The 14,273-nt window shown below is 37.5% G+C and overlaps 1 protein-coding gene across 3 annotated transcripts in view; it reads right to left on the bottom strand.

Annotated features, from left to right (window-relative positions):
* The window catches only part of HERC2 (HECT and RLD domain containing E3 ubiquitin protein ligase 2), a 102,843-nt gene that overhangs the window by 20,206 nt on the left and 68,364 nt on the right, over positions 1–14,273 (bottom strand). For all 3 annotated transcript variants that reach the window (XM_030234801.2, XM_030234802.2, XM_050981304.1), the window contains exons 60-75: positions 14,042–14,132; positions 12,449–12,626; positions 11,943–12,024; positions 11,689–11,860; positions 9,623–9,767; positions 8,730–8,955; positions 7,837–8,008; positions 7,113–7,299; positions 6,217–6,357; positions 5,870–6,061; positions 4,444–4,597; positions 3,240–3,347; positions 2,043–2,174; positions 1,374–1,532; positions 1,155–1,273; positions 648–773 (exon numbers count right to left, since the gene is read on the bottom strand). In XM_030234801.2, coding sequence (XP_030090661.1) covers positions 648–773; positions 1,155–1,273; positions 1,374–1,532; positions 2,043–2,174; positions 3,240–3,347; positions 4,444–4,597; positions 5,870–6,061; positions 6,217–6,357; positions 7,113–7,299; positions 7,837–8,008; positions 8,730–8,955; positions 9,623–9,767; positions 11,689–11,860; positions 11,943–12,024; positions 12,449–12,626; positions 14,042–14,132 — 2,384 coding nt within the window. The remainder of the gene's footprint in view (positions 1–647; positions 774–1,154; positions 1,274–1,373; positions 1,533–2,042; positions 2,175–3,239; positions 3,348–4,443; positions 4,598–5,869; positions 6,062–6,216; positions 6,358–7,112; positions 7,300–7,836; positions 8,009–8,729; positions 8,956–9,622; positions 9,768–11,688; positions 11,861–11,942; positions 12,025–12,448; positions 12,627–14,041; positions 14,133–14,273) is intronic.

Below are 14,273 nucleotides of genomic sequence, written 5' to 3'. Positions count from 1 at the left end.
GTGCTCAACCTTCCATTTCTAAAATAAGTCTCTTTTCTACAACTCAACAAATTTTCAATTGATTTTCAGTTTGACTCAATTTAAAATCAATGTTTCAAGTTAATATTTTAAACAACATATTACTTCCTCCTTCTATAAACTTTTAAGATTTTCTTTCCGTTAAGATAGCCACACCCTCTTAGTTTCACTTTTATACTACAAAGGAGGCTTTTCACCTTTTATTCTTCTTGCTCTTCTCTAGAATTCCTCAACTTGTTCATTTTTATTTTGCAGTACAGGATCCATTTAAGACATTTTCATTTTTTCCAACTGGATATAAAAACTTTTAGAGTACTAAACTAACTAAATAGAAATATACAACACTCCTATTAGGAAAACTCGAAATCACTTACCAAAAGGTGTGCTTACAAGATGTTTTCCTGAGTTTCTCTGCCTAATGAAGAGCTAAGAACTCTTCATTTTTCATTTGTGTATTTGATTCTCCCTTAAGAAGCAGGATTCTGGTTTTGCCTATTTGATTCTCCTTTTAGAAGCAGGATTTTGATTTTGTCAGTAAACTTTACTGACACAGGACTAAGTGAGCTTAGCACATCTCAAAAAAATCCCACAACTATTTTAATGTGTCTTTACTGATTGTCCTGCATTACCTTAAAGAAAGGGCTGTGGAGCAATTGTTTGCCACCTCTCACAATGGGGTCTTCATAGTCAAACTGTCGCTGCAAAGCTTCTGGAAGACCTTTAACCAAAGCAGCTAAAGCACTCCCTGTGAAACTCTAGAGACACCACACAACCAGAAAGTTAGTCATCGTGCATGCATTACAGAAAGTATATTATTTAGATGACTGTGACAAAACAGAAGTAACTTTCCAACCTACAACTAGCTGCGTGAAACACCATTTCCATCCACTTGTCCAAAACATATTAGTTCTACCCCTTTTTGGCAATTCAAAAAGCACACCTGTTAAGTTTTGGAATTAGCCATTTTTTCTTTTCTAAACTGGAATATTTTCTACAGACTTGCCGACCTGTGCAAGAAGAGTATTAATTTGCCCATTTCCTATTTTGCCATGAACACAAAAAATGTTGTACATCAGAGCTAGCACTTTAACCTTAATGTGACAAATGTGAAGAAGAGAGCAGCACTGCCTTCTTACCAAAGCTCGTGTTTCTCCCTCGTTGTCCCCCAGGATGCGGTTGATGTTGATGGACTGGCCAAACTCCGTGGTGAGCAGCTTCCGCAGTCTCTGCAGGGCCCACATTCTGTGGCCGGCAGCTAAGGGAAAACAAGCACACAAAGAACATAAGTATTTAAAACAATCACCATAACTTCAAAAAAAAAAAAAAAACAGACCTAATTTTAAGACTATACTCACCTAAAGCACTCAGTTGAGCACAAGCTGCAAGAGAAGCTGCCAAGCGAGGAACTATGCTCCTGTTGGAAGCAAAATTTAGGCGGAAATCCAACAAACACGTAACCAAATCCATTGAGGGACATGAAAGAATGCAACGATCTGAGAGAAGGTCTTTAGGGCCTGCAAGAAACAAAAAGGAACAACATAAAAAAAGCTGGGTAAGGTTTGTCCTCAGACTGAAATAAGAACAGAACACAGGCAGGACTTGTTTGACCAAACACAGCCCTCTAGAGGACTAGTCTGCATGAGTTATCTATTCTACTTCCCTCCGAAGAGACAGGAAGAAACATGTACTTTCATGACTTAATCTACATAATTTTAAAACAGATGGATTTTAAAAAATTTCAGATGACTTGTGCCCCAGAAGCATCCTCTCTTCACTGATGAAGAGGCAAACTAGAGTGGCTACAAAATATTTTTCTCTCTTCTCTATGTACAAGTGCACCTCTCAGGACTTAGATGAAAATGCTTCCTAAGTATGAATGAAAGTGTTTTGTTAGTATAAACGTAAATGAACTATTGAACTTTGGCATGTAAATACCATGCAGTAAGTGCAGTGTAAAAAGCAAACAAAGTAGTATAGTAGTAGTAAAATCTACTCCTAGCCTCCTGCTGTATGTGATACCTTACCTGCAGCTGGCATGATAGGATAAACTGTGAATCGCCATCCCCATCCATTCACAGACCCATCACTGATGAACTTCCACTTCAACTCGTCCCCTGGAATTCGCAGCTCACTAGACCAGTCTGACCACTCACGACCTGTTAGAGCAGGCAATACAAACATACTCAGCTACACTGTCTGAGCCAATACAGAGCCACTCATCAATAGCAACTGGCTAAAAAGTATAAACATCACACAAAGGCATTCAAGAAAAACAGCATTGTGATATACATGAACATAAATGTAAAGAAAAAGTCTTAAAATTTCATTTAGCACTGCTAGCAGATAGCCTAGTAACACAAGCAGGAGGCAACTAGAAGAGCTTACTAAAATCCCTTGTCCTATTTTCAAATTATCTTTCATATTACAAAAATATCTAATAATCTGTACATTAAATAAAGCTCTACAGCTTCCAGCCAGGAACCAACCAGAAATATCTCAGTAACGAAACACCTTTGAGGAAAAATGGGTCAACATGAAAAGCCTACATTAGGTCTGCACAGGCAGCAGCTATTGAGACCCTTGCATATAATGTAGTGAATGGGCAGGTTCAACACAAAATCTGATGAGATTAAAAATATTCCTCCAAAACCTACTAGAAATTAATAGTGCCTAAAAATTAAATCAGAGAAATCAAGATTAAAGATGTGAAGAATTTATATAGTGTCACATAAAAAGGCCAGTGCAGGAAACAGAAAGAAAGAGCACCAAGCTATTATTTTGGGTAACTGACAACTGAAGTGTATTTGTCTTGACCATATGAAAGCTGAAATTTCTCTACGTACTACCTGGAAAAGGAAAAAGCTAGCAAAATAAGTATCCCTTTCCAATTTGTTAAAATACACTTTGATTATATAGAAATTCACACATGCTGGCAGGGGTGCTAAACAATGAATTTTACACTCCATCTGCTCTTTGGAAGAACTGGACTACCAAACATGCACTTCCCAGAGATTCTCCATATCCAGAGACAAAAGAACAATCTTTGTGTCTACATCCTGCAAAACCTTTTAGTTTAAGAGACAGTACCAATTTACAGGGGTTTTCCTCTCTTGGACTGGCCTATCCCTCATAAGAAGTCAGTCAGAGGCAGGGGCACATTTCATCCAGCATTCAGGAGTGAATCCCAAAGGACACTTTTGGAAGGCCCTGGCTCTCCGCACCTGATCGGACGGACACAATCCGGTTGACGCCGTCCATGATGGTGAGCGGATCGTGGCGCCGCTCGGTGGAACACTGCCGGTCAAACTCCACCCTCAGCCCCTCAGCACCTGAACAGCAACAAAGAGTTCACACACTTCTACAAAGCAACCAGTACCACAGAAAAATGCAGCATTTTAGAAACACACATGACATCAAACAGTTGTTTGGAAGCCATAGTGCCAATTAATAAAAAATAACTTCTTTTGATTTAATGACATTATTTGACTGCAATTTCTTCTCATTGCAAGGCTTAAATCACAGCAAGCTCATGTGAATGGGGCTAGCAGACAAAAGACCACACGAGAACATTCAAAAGTAAAGTTGCAAAAGACAAAAAAATGCCTATTTACAGTTAAGGCAGATAGCTCTTTGTTATCTGTAACTTTTGCTAAGTACTAGGTTATCAGTGATATTTTTGCCCAGTGTCTGGGAGGAATGATGCATCTGATTCCATTGATATCAGAAGGCTCATTTATTACTTTATTATACTATATTATTCAATACTATATTACACAACACCTAAACAAGCACTCAACTCAACTGCACAGAATCTTGTGACTGTCTGCTGACAGACAGTCTGCACACTTGCTTGGCCCTGATAGGCCAAGGAAACAAAACACCATCGCTTTTCATATTGCATTCTACTTTTACACAACACAGGAGCAGCAAATGAGATAAGAATTGTTTTGATCATTCTTTTCTCTGCTCCTCTCACTGCTTTTCTCGGGTTCAGAGAATGTGAATCCCACACTAGGTATTTAACTAAAGTAAGCACTAAATGAAAAGACAGGATTAAAACAAAGTAGTATTTCCCTTGCTCAAGATTAGGAGATGAGTTTTAGATTACAAAACCTGACAAAGACTCAGTCCTTCTCAGCTTCAGAACTGAATGGAGAACAGCAATGATACACACCTGGAATCACACCCAGTGAACCCAGGATTACACACTGCACAGAATTGAGATTTTCATCAGCATGTAAGAAATCAGCCTCAAGAAATACCTTTTATAGCAACAGGATCATGGACATCAACAGGACCATGTTATAGAAAAAGCCATAACAGGGCTTTAAAAGTTCAATACATATTTTTTTAAGCTAAGGAACAACTTAATGCAGGCAGGCCTAAAAATTGAATCTTAGCAACATAAGACTAAGAATTCTGTACCTGGTATTTTAACAGTGCCACTAGAAGATGTATCATCAGTATATGGATGGCTGCTCTCTACCACAACTGGTTGTGAAGAGAGGCGACCACTTTGAGAATCAGTTGCTACATCTTCTAGCTCTGTGACACAAAGCTCCAACAACATATCAGCAACCTAAGAAAAGAAAAATACACATTTTACTAACCGTATGTTTGATTAATCAAAGAAATCTAAGCAAATTACCATTCTTCCCAAATTTAAAATAAATAACTTGGTTTTAAAAATCTGATTCAAAACCATCATATTAACTCAAAAATACTCTTTTTGGTAGTGCTAGAGCTAGAAAAACTCCTAAAACTAAGGGCCAAAAAACTTCAGTTTTCAGTAAGTAAATGACAACACAAATTATTGTTTTCCCTTATAGAAAAAGCAAACTAATAAATCTAAGCTATAGAGCATACACCAGCATGGAAAGGCATAAATATTTAACTAGTATGAAATATTGCAAAACCCTGTTTAGGGAGGAAATGCCAAAGGTACTCATCTTAAAAAAGAGTTTCTAATAAAAATTCTGGCTCCAAAACACAAAAACTCCACACAAACCCAAAGCTGTTCAGCTATTCACTATTAATGATAAAACCACAGAATTAATGTCTAAGTGGACATATAGAGTGTGTACGTAATGTGACTGGGAAAACTCAAACCCAATATAAATACACCTAAATAATCACCACAAACTGGGCAGGAGGAGTAACAGTTTTAGAAATCTTTAAAAAAATGTATTGTTACTCATTAGGAAAATTATCAGTTGAAAGGTAAAGCTAACAGAAATATTAAAAAGCTTTCAGTTCATTACTGTACACACATATTCTATAAATAATTTATTACTTGCTACATTCTGTCGGCTATGTCAAAAAAAAAAACCCACACCCACTTGTAAAAAGTTAGAAGCTTCAATGCATGAAATGTGCATCTTAAAAGTTCAGAAGATTTATTGTATCATTAACAATACATTACACTAACAGCATTTTTAGCTAGCAATAATGACTGCATCAATATGAAAAATAAACTCAGATCCAAAAAACTCCCATCATGGAAGTTTTTAAACTGACATTCTACAGATCTAGTAAATAGAGCTTAGTTAATCCAGCTTCATTCAAATACCCACCAACACTTGGTCAATACAAAAATAGATTTTATCTTAATGTCTAATTGCAGCATGAAAAATGGAGAAATTAGTCTGTTACTAACATCTGCACCACATGCATATATCCACATAATATTTCCATTAAAACAGATAAAGCTCACATGCATTTAAGCTCAGCTCAAATTTTCACGTGTAATAAGTTTCTCAGGATGCCAAACTGCACTTCCATTTCAAGCAAGTATTCCAGCAAGCTAGTATGAAAAGGGCACAGTTAAAATGTAACAGAAACAAAAGCTGACCTGTGGGTAAGCTGTGCCCATGCCAGACAGCACAGCTGAGAGAACATCTCTTCCCTTCTCGCCCGCTCGGTTGGACACTGCAAGCTTCAGCAGGTCAACCATGACTCGCGTGTCATCTGGTACCAGGAGACTTGTAAACTCATCCAAGTACTGTGGCTCTGGGCCAGACACCTTGCTCTGGCTTTCCACATCCTACAAAACAAACAGCAAACATCCCTCTGTCCTTGCACAGATTTTTAAAATTGCAGTTATTTACAAAGTAATTTTTAAAGCACAAAAACCAGAAAAACCGCTTGAGAAAAGCGTGGTAAGGGCTTAAGAGTTGAGAAGAGTATTGACAACATTACTTCTTTGGTTTTTGTCATGGTTTCTGCAATGATACTGGCAGCTCCAGGATCATCTGTGACTGGAATGAAAGGACGGGAAGAGGCAGCAGCAGCTGAGGGAGTTACAGCCGATGGTGTCACAGCATCTTCTGAAGGAACAACCTAGCCAGAACAAATGAGAATTCATGAAATCTTCAACAAGACACCATAGAACCTTTAAGAGTTTAAGTATTTATTAGAAGGTCTAGTGCTCAAAGACAGCAGCAATTTAAAAACAGCCATAAGTTCAAAACCAACAGATTCACTGCCTGTATTTTTAGCTTCTATTTTTTTTCCTAGTATGCATAAAACAGCAAACACTCCCCTTGATGCCAGCTGCTACAAAAACATACAAAAAACATCAGTGCCTGCAGAAAAGTCTACAAACCAGAAAACATGCCCTGAAAATACATATCAAGTTCACAGTTCATAAATGCAAAAGACCTCTTCAGTAGCAAGCCTTTTCTTTTTTCTACCTTTGTTAGCAGTTAGGAAACAACATAGTAGAATTTCATTCAGGGCTTCATGTCTACATCCGTTATCTAAGTTTACAACTAAATTTAATTAAATAATGGTCAAATATTCTGCTACTCTTGACTTTTTTTTTAATATCATTCCTGCAAAATGAATTCAATATCTCTAAAATATTGCTAGAAATCATCACGATTGCATTTAAATGACACAATGCTTTCTGAAAGTTCAAAACTGATCTTACACTAAAAGTTTAGTTTTTTTCAAATCTGACATGTGCAGAGAACCTAGTCCTGAAATGACAGCAGGAAGGAATATTTTAATCTCTGCTACTATCAAACTAATTGAGATATTTGTCAGCTTTACCGTTACAAACTAATGAAAAGAAAAATAATGTGATACTTTACCTCCCCTCTCCTGTCCTGCCATGGGTTTGGGCTCAGCCTCTCCTCAATATCTCCCACAAGCACACACTCATCTCCATTTGCAGGGCTTCCTGCAGCAGTGGCATCTGATGGGGGGGCTGGTGACGAAGAGGGACACTCTACTGGTGCAATCATACTTGCAGGCATCAATGCTCCAACAACTGCATCCCTGAAATCATTTAGGATGGATTAACATAAACCTAATCATACTCCCTTGTTGAACTTGAAAAATTTTATTAGCTTGTCTTAACAAAATAAGGTAAGTTTTCCAAGCTGTAGAATCTAGAGGGTAGTTCATTGTTATTCTCCCTTGGGCCTGATGTTTAAAAATTTACCATGAGTTTCTCTTAGTAAATTTTAGCACGACTACTCTGTTCTCTACTAACAATGACAGCACTGCAAAGTTTTATTGTTATTTCTCCACTCTGCCCTCTACTGCTTCCTCCATATCATCCATCATGATTTTCTTACACGGTTCCTACATTATTTATTTGAACACTTTTGAATGAACATTTTTTCCCCACGTAGTAGAAACTTCTTTAAACATAACAACACAAAGCTAACATCAACATCAAAAGAAAATTTAGATGAAGCTTAGGCCCATCCTGAGGAGTTAAAACAGTTTATACCTGACTCAAGAGTCCCTAATAGATGCTAAGCTACATCATATTTTGCTCTGCAACAGAAAGAATGTTTCCATGCTCACCTGGCATACATGATCTGTAATGCTATCAGTATGTGAGACAATGCCTGCTGTTTGGCAACGTTCCCATCAAGGGACAGGAGAATCTTAGCAAGGGAAGGGCGATTCGGCTTGGAACTGTTCGCCCCACTGATTTTGTTACTGGCAGCAGAAGAATCTGCATCTGAAGGAACACCTAAAAAGAGGCAGGGGGAAAGAGAAGGTAAGCACCTTTTAATAGTATAATACATAAAAGTACATGGTTTATTTAATTTCTTGTTAAATCAGAAGAGATTACTGAAATTAACCCTACAGGAGATTCTTAAACTGCGGTGCCTACAGTTACAATATTAAAGTTAATACTGTGGCTTTCCAACAAGAGCTTTCATAAAATACTATTTGATCTTGTTATTCACTTTTGAAGATTAAGGCAATAAGAGACAGAATTTTATTTTAGTGATCAGCACCTAAAACAAGTTTTGCTTACGCAAAAATTCTGAAATAACAAGAATATTTATTAGGTACAAATGCTTTGGTCATGAAAAAGCTTAATTTGCAAGATGTTTGATGCTTTTATATTCAACACAAAAGACTGCTGTTTTGATTCCCTAATTCTTAACTCACTTACCTTAGAAACAAGAGGCAATGTGTAAGATTAATACTAGTGTAGCATTCATCTATCATTACCTCCAGAAAGAGAAACTCCTTAGGGTGTTTGAGAAAGCATGCTGCATTTTAATTTAAAAGTTCCCCTTTAATGAAGAGTTTTGGTTAGGGCTTTTTTTTAACCAGAGGTGTATTATTGTTGTTTTGTGATTTTTTTTCTTTTGCACTCTTCTATCACCTACTAGACCACACACAAAACAAACACTCCAATGGCAGTAAAGGAAAAACAATGTAAGGCAACAAATACCAACCAAGATAAGAAGCACCTAAAGGGTCCCTCGCTGTCTGGAAAAGGACTGGCTCATGAACAGATGGTGTAGCCACATCCACCGTTGTCCATGCTACACTGTGGGAAGACCCACAGGCAACCCGAGTGATTTTCTGGCCTTCCAAGCCCTGGACAAGAGTGGGTTTTCTGTTGACTGTGGTAGTTCCATTGCCTTGTTGCCCATGGTCATTGTCACCCCAAGCATAAACCTGCCAGGAAAAATTTCCACATATTACTTGGCTTCACTGCTTATCTCAATTAAGTGCTTTCTTAAAAATCCCTAAAAAGAATGTTTGTGATTTGTGCTAGTAATCCAGGACACTTTAGACAGCCTATTGTAGTGACATTCCACCACCCCCCCACCACTTTAAATAATACTGGCATTATCATAAATTAAAAGGAAAAAAATAATCAAAGCAGCACTTTATCAGATAATTTATAAATTATTGCCAAATTATAACTGATCAGTTGATTCATAAATGACTCAATGTTCACAGTAAGTCAGAAGAATTAATTGCTTAGTAATTACATTGGAGATCTGAAACAATATTATGATAAAGCTGAAAAATCTGTCCAGAATACTATGACTGCTGCTGCATTTCCAGAGTAAGAAGCAGAAAACTGATCATGAGATAATACAAGGAAAACACAACAAAAGCTACTATGACAAAAATATTTCAACTCCAATACTAATATTTTAAATACCAATACTTTTTAAATTACAATTCTGCTTATATTTATGCTGGACTTTTGAAAGCAAAGAAATAAAACTAGGAATTTTTATTTCATTTAATCAGCACCAATACTGTTATACTTCCCTTCCTAAACAGTTTATTCCTTTCTGCATGGTCGAAAGGAGGGTGACACACAACATACCTGCCCAGTGTCAGTCACTGCCAGACAGTGGAGTGCTCCCACAGCCACGTGCACAATCTTTTTACCCCTCAGTCCTTCCACAACCTGCGGCTTTCGCACGTGCACGTCTGTGCCGTGGCCCAGCCTGAAGTAATCACCCTTACCCCTGCAACAGACAGTAAATGAAACACTCAGAACAACTGGACTGACTGTTCAAACACTCCTCTTCAATGCAGGTTCCCAACTGAATACACTTCAAATATCACTGCCTGGAACACACACACACACCAACTAGCAAATGCTTCAAAACTGAACCCCAAATGCATAAAATGAGGGTAACTGCAGTTCTCTTACACTGCAGCTTCTCACCTCAATACAGAAGAGCATGATTATGACTGTTTTTTGTATGCAAAGGAACGGGTATTACATTTCATTTCCTCTGCTGCTGAAACACTGCAATAATAAACACTTTCAAAATTCATGTGGTTGATAAGACTTGGGCATATTTAACTACTGAGGATAAACTGAACAACAACAGAACCTTTAACCTAAGTGTGCTCAATGGCAAAAACACATAGGGAACTAAAATGTTTTCAGAATTGAGGGTTTTTTTCCCATTGTTGGAAGCCTCAGTATAGATTCTGAGGACTCCATAATTTAAATTCATCCAAAATTGTTATACCCAAATGACACTTAAAAAAAATAACATACACAAAAGTAAAGACCTTAAAATGCTTCCACCAAGAATGTCAGTAAAAAAGTAAAACACCCTGATATTTCTTCCACTATGTTTTTAGTAACCACTCACTCAGTTCTTTCGCTCACCACCAATTTTTCTGAAGAAAGGTTATATTATGCTGGACAGAAACATGATATAAAGTACTGTTATCTACCTAAAGTTATAACCCAGAAGTCATGATTTTTTTTCCGCAAACCATTAAAAAATTCAAAAAGAATAGAAGTTGAATAGCAATTCAGCCAACCCTAGCTGAAACAGACCTAAAAATTTCCTTGTAGACCTGTAATGTCATGAAATAGCTGCAGATTTTTGACTAGACGTAGCAGTGTTGAGAAAAACTAGGGCAAGGAAGGAACAAATAAGAATTTTGGCATGAGTTCTTTAAAAAAGACTGTCAAATTATCTTGCCTCTTGCTCCTTTTGTCACTACAAAAAAAAAATTGGACAGGGAGCAAAGAAAAAAATAGTTTCCAATGGCCACTCTGAAAACAACATCTCCATTAAAAACTTCTCTTCCCTTTAACAATAGTAGTAACTTATAAAAATGAAAGTTTTGAGGATTTCTCTTTATGTTGGTCAGCAACTGCTGACAACACAACAAACATGATTGGTTTAAGTCTACTTAGTTTTGATACACATCAAATAGGTCACAGTGTTATTACTCAAGGATGGAGTAAGACCTTGATCTGATTAGTATTCTGAAGTTGACCTGACATACAGTAAGCTCTCAGATTTTACAAAAAGGTTTATAAATTCAAAAAGGCAGATTTGTGTTCAAAACAAAGCAGAAGCAAGCAGACAAACAGGACAAAAATAAAACCATATCTGAGAAGCTGTCAGTGATCATCTCACACCAATTCTTGCTCCAAGGCATAGTTACTGACAACTTAGGGGCCTTCTGAGCAGCAACAAGCTGTTGTTGTGCTCCTGCGTTCCCAAGGAAGTTCTTCCCATCTGCTCTGAATTTCAGCTTACTTCCTTACTCTCCTGTGTTCTGACTCTCTCAGGTCTCTGCTTTACTGTAGGCTTCATAGTCCTAGCTATGGCTCTCAAGTTTTCTGTTTTCCTCTCCACTCTTAACATTCCTTTACACGTCTCACAGTGGCCAAGAGAAGAAATGATCTTCCCTTTCTGCCTCCAATTCAATAGGAGCCAGGCATTCTAACAGAGTACAGCAAACAGGAAAGCATGCTACAGTGTTAGAGTGATGGAATGGATGCAGCTCGCCTGGAAGAGTTGCCAGTTTAAAAGAAAAAGCACACAGGTAAGGTACAAATGGAGTCAAAAAAGCAATAAATACAGCACAGAGCAATTTCTTGGTAAATACTCCCTGGCAAATGTAACATACCATGTCCATACCACTCCTGACTTGGTCAGTGCCAACGAGAACTGTGCACCACACTCAATCTGACAAACGCCTTGGCCGTTCAGCCTTTCGATGTTCTGAGGAATGTTGCATCCTTCACTTCCTCCTCGGCCCAGCTTTCCAAAATCACCATCACCCCAAGAAAACACCAAACCTAACAAACATCAAATTGCAGGTCAAACAATGATCACAGTACTCCCATATGCTAGAAAGCTTCTGGAACAAGATACTCCTACCTTCATCTGTCAAAGCAAGAGTCTGAGCATCTCTGCTGCCACATGCAACCTGAATGACTCGGTGGCCAAGGAGCACTTTAACCTACAAAACAGAAGGAAGAAAGACGTTTTCCAAGAAATTATATTTTAAAACCTTACAAACATATCCAAGGTCTTATAACTCATCTCGGTCATTGTGCCCAGCCTGAGCAAAGAACTACCCAGCCATGTCCAGAATCCAATATTGCTACATGGTAGCTTCCAGCTATGCATCAAAGTAGATGCAGGACATGAATGCTGAAAGCAGCAGTTGCCATTTTACATCACTTCCCAAGAAAGAGACTGGATCTTTTTGGCTTTTCTGAAATAGCTTTACTTTCACTAGAGGTACAGGTGCCAAAACCTAATTTAGATCACACTGAAACAATGCCTTAATACTGCCTTCATGTTTTTTACTTGAGTTTCATGCTGCTGTCATTTGTTAAACACATTTGCATTTCATCAGAAACAAGAAACATTGATTTTACCATCTTAGGCTTCAGCTGTGTGGTATTATCTCCATGTCCTAGTCTTCCATACTCTCCAAGACCCCAGGTATACAGTTCCCCACTGGAGGTAATAGCAGCACTGTGGGAGCTGCCACAGGCAATATCACGGATGCGTTTGGTTTTCAACGCTTCGATCAGCCTGGGTTTGTCACAGTTCCTGGAGAACATGAACAACAAACCCATTGTGTTAATCAAAAAATACCCACACAATATAGTCCAACTCTTGCAATACAAATTGTGTAATAACTAACAGCAATCTCACAATAAAGTAATGTGCAACACTCTGATTCCAAGATGTACTCTACAGCAGCACCATAAATCCAAGGTTTACCCTATTTTAATGTACTTCAAAGTTTATTTAAAGAATATTTTATGTATATGCTGCCAAACTTAGGTGAGAAATTCAAAATCAATCAATTAAACAGCACATAATAGAAAGTGAAAACCAATTTCCTGTCACTGCCCAAAGATGAGTGACTTATTAGCTGTGACTTATTAGCACACAGTAAGATTAAGAGATAACATCCCAATTCCAACTTTGCTCTTCACAACAGAGAAATTAAAATTAGAATTTACTGTTAGACTTCAATGTGACAACTGCTAACATTTATTCTTCATGTAGCTACAGTGTTCTCCTAATTCCAAAAAAGGATTAAACTCGAGATTTCCTAATAGTGGCATACCAGAACTACTAATAGGATTCTACAAAATTATGAATGGCCTCTGGAAATATTTCTACTATGAAATGCCCAGAAGTTCCAAATCTCTTTTTTAGTAAAATGACTTAAAACATAAGTCAGTTGAGTAATAAACAGTAATACTACTCTCATCTGGACTTCCCTTTCCAATAGTCTGACCCAGCCTTAAAAAAAATTTCTTTCCTGTAACATATTAACCATCTGATTTAATTTTGTATGTATTATGGGCAGGTCCTCAAAATAAATCAGAATGACAAAAGTATTTACCAATGGGCTTTGTTTATCAGGGTTTTTTCTTTCAAAATACTGTTCTGTGGGTACATACCAAGTAAAATCTTAGAAAATTCAAATTTTTCCTAAAGCTGTCCTGTGGAAGATAGAACTACTATTACTAAAAAGTGGAAGAAGTTTATTTCTGGCTAAGAAGTCTGTGAACTGAAGTCTAAAGAAAAGGGCTATTAAATGACAGCTGAAGTTATGAACTGTTACAGCTGTTACAGCTGAGGAATACAAAGTTGCTACGGTTTCACTCCTCAAGGCACTTCTGAAAACCATTCCTTACAAAAGTAAACAAAAACTGCATGTCCGAAAGTATGGAATTTCATCAGTGAAATTTGAAAATACTAATCAAGATTTTATCCATCTTTCCAATTATTTTCTTAATTGAATGCCTCCTTTCTAAATGGCTGAAGACTACTACAAATACTGCACCATAAAATGGAATATACTGTGGGAGAAAAGAAGTCTTCTTATAAAACATTTTTTTATTCCTTCTGTATGAAAAATACTGTTGTTGTCAATAGTGGTGGTCAGCTGTGCTGTAACATTCAACACAAATCTTCTACTGAAATACAGACAAATTTGGGGTCCTTACATTCGACTGAAGTGACCAAGTTTTCCATCATCTCCTTCACCCCATGAAAACACCTTTCCATCAACAGTCAATGCCATGGCATGCCGGCCACCTGAAATTGTACACATACATTTACATTTTTTAGCTTTCAAACAGGCAGCAGGTCTTAGCAACAATTTAACATTGCTGTTCTTCTACAGTGCAACTGTATGAGCCTTTCAGCTCTGTAGCTCTTTGGAGCTTTTATATGATT

This window comes from Serinus canaria, chromosome 1, assembly GCF_022539315.1.
Source record: "Serinus canaria isolate serCan28SL12 chromosome 1, serCan2020, whole genome shotgun sequence".
NCBI lineage: Eukaryota > Metazoa > Chordata > Aves > Passeriformes > Fringillidae > Serinus > Serinus canaria.
Note: the sequence above shows the minus strand (reverse complement) of the source record. Positions and strands in the feature narration are given on the sequence as shown.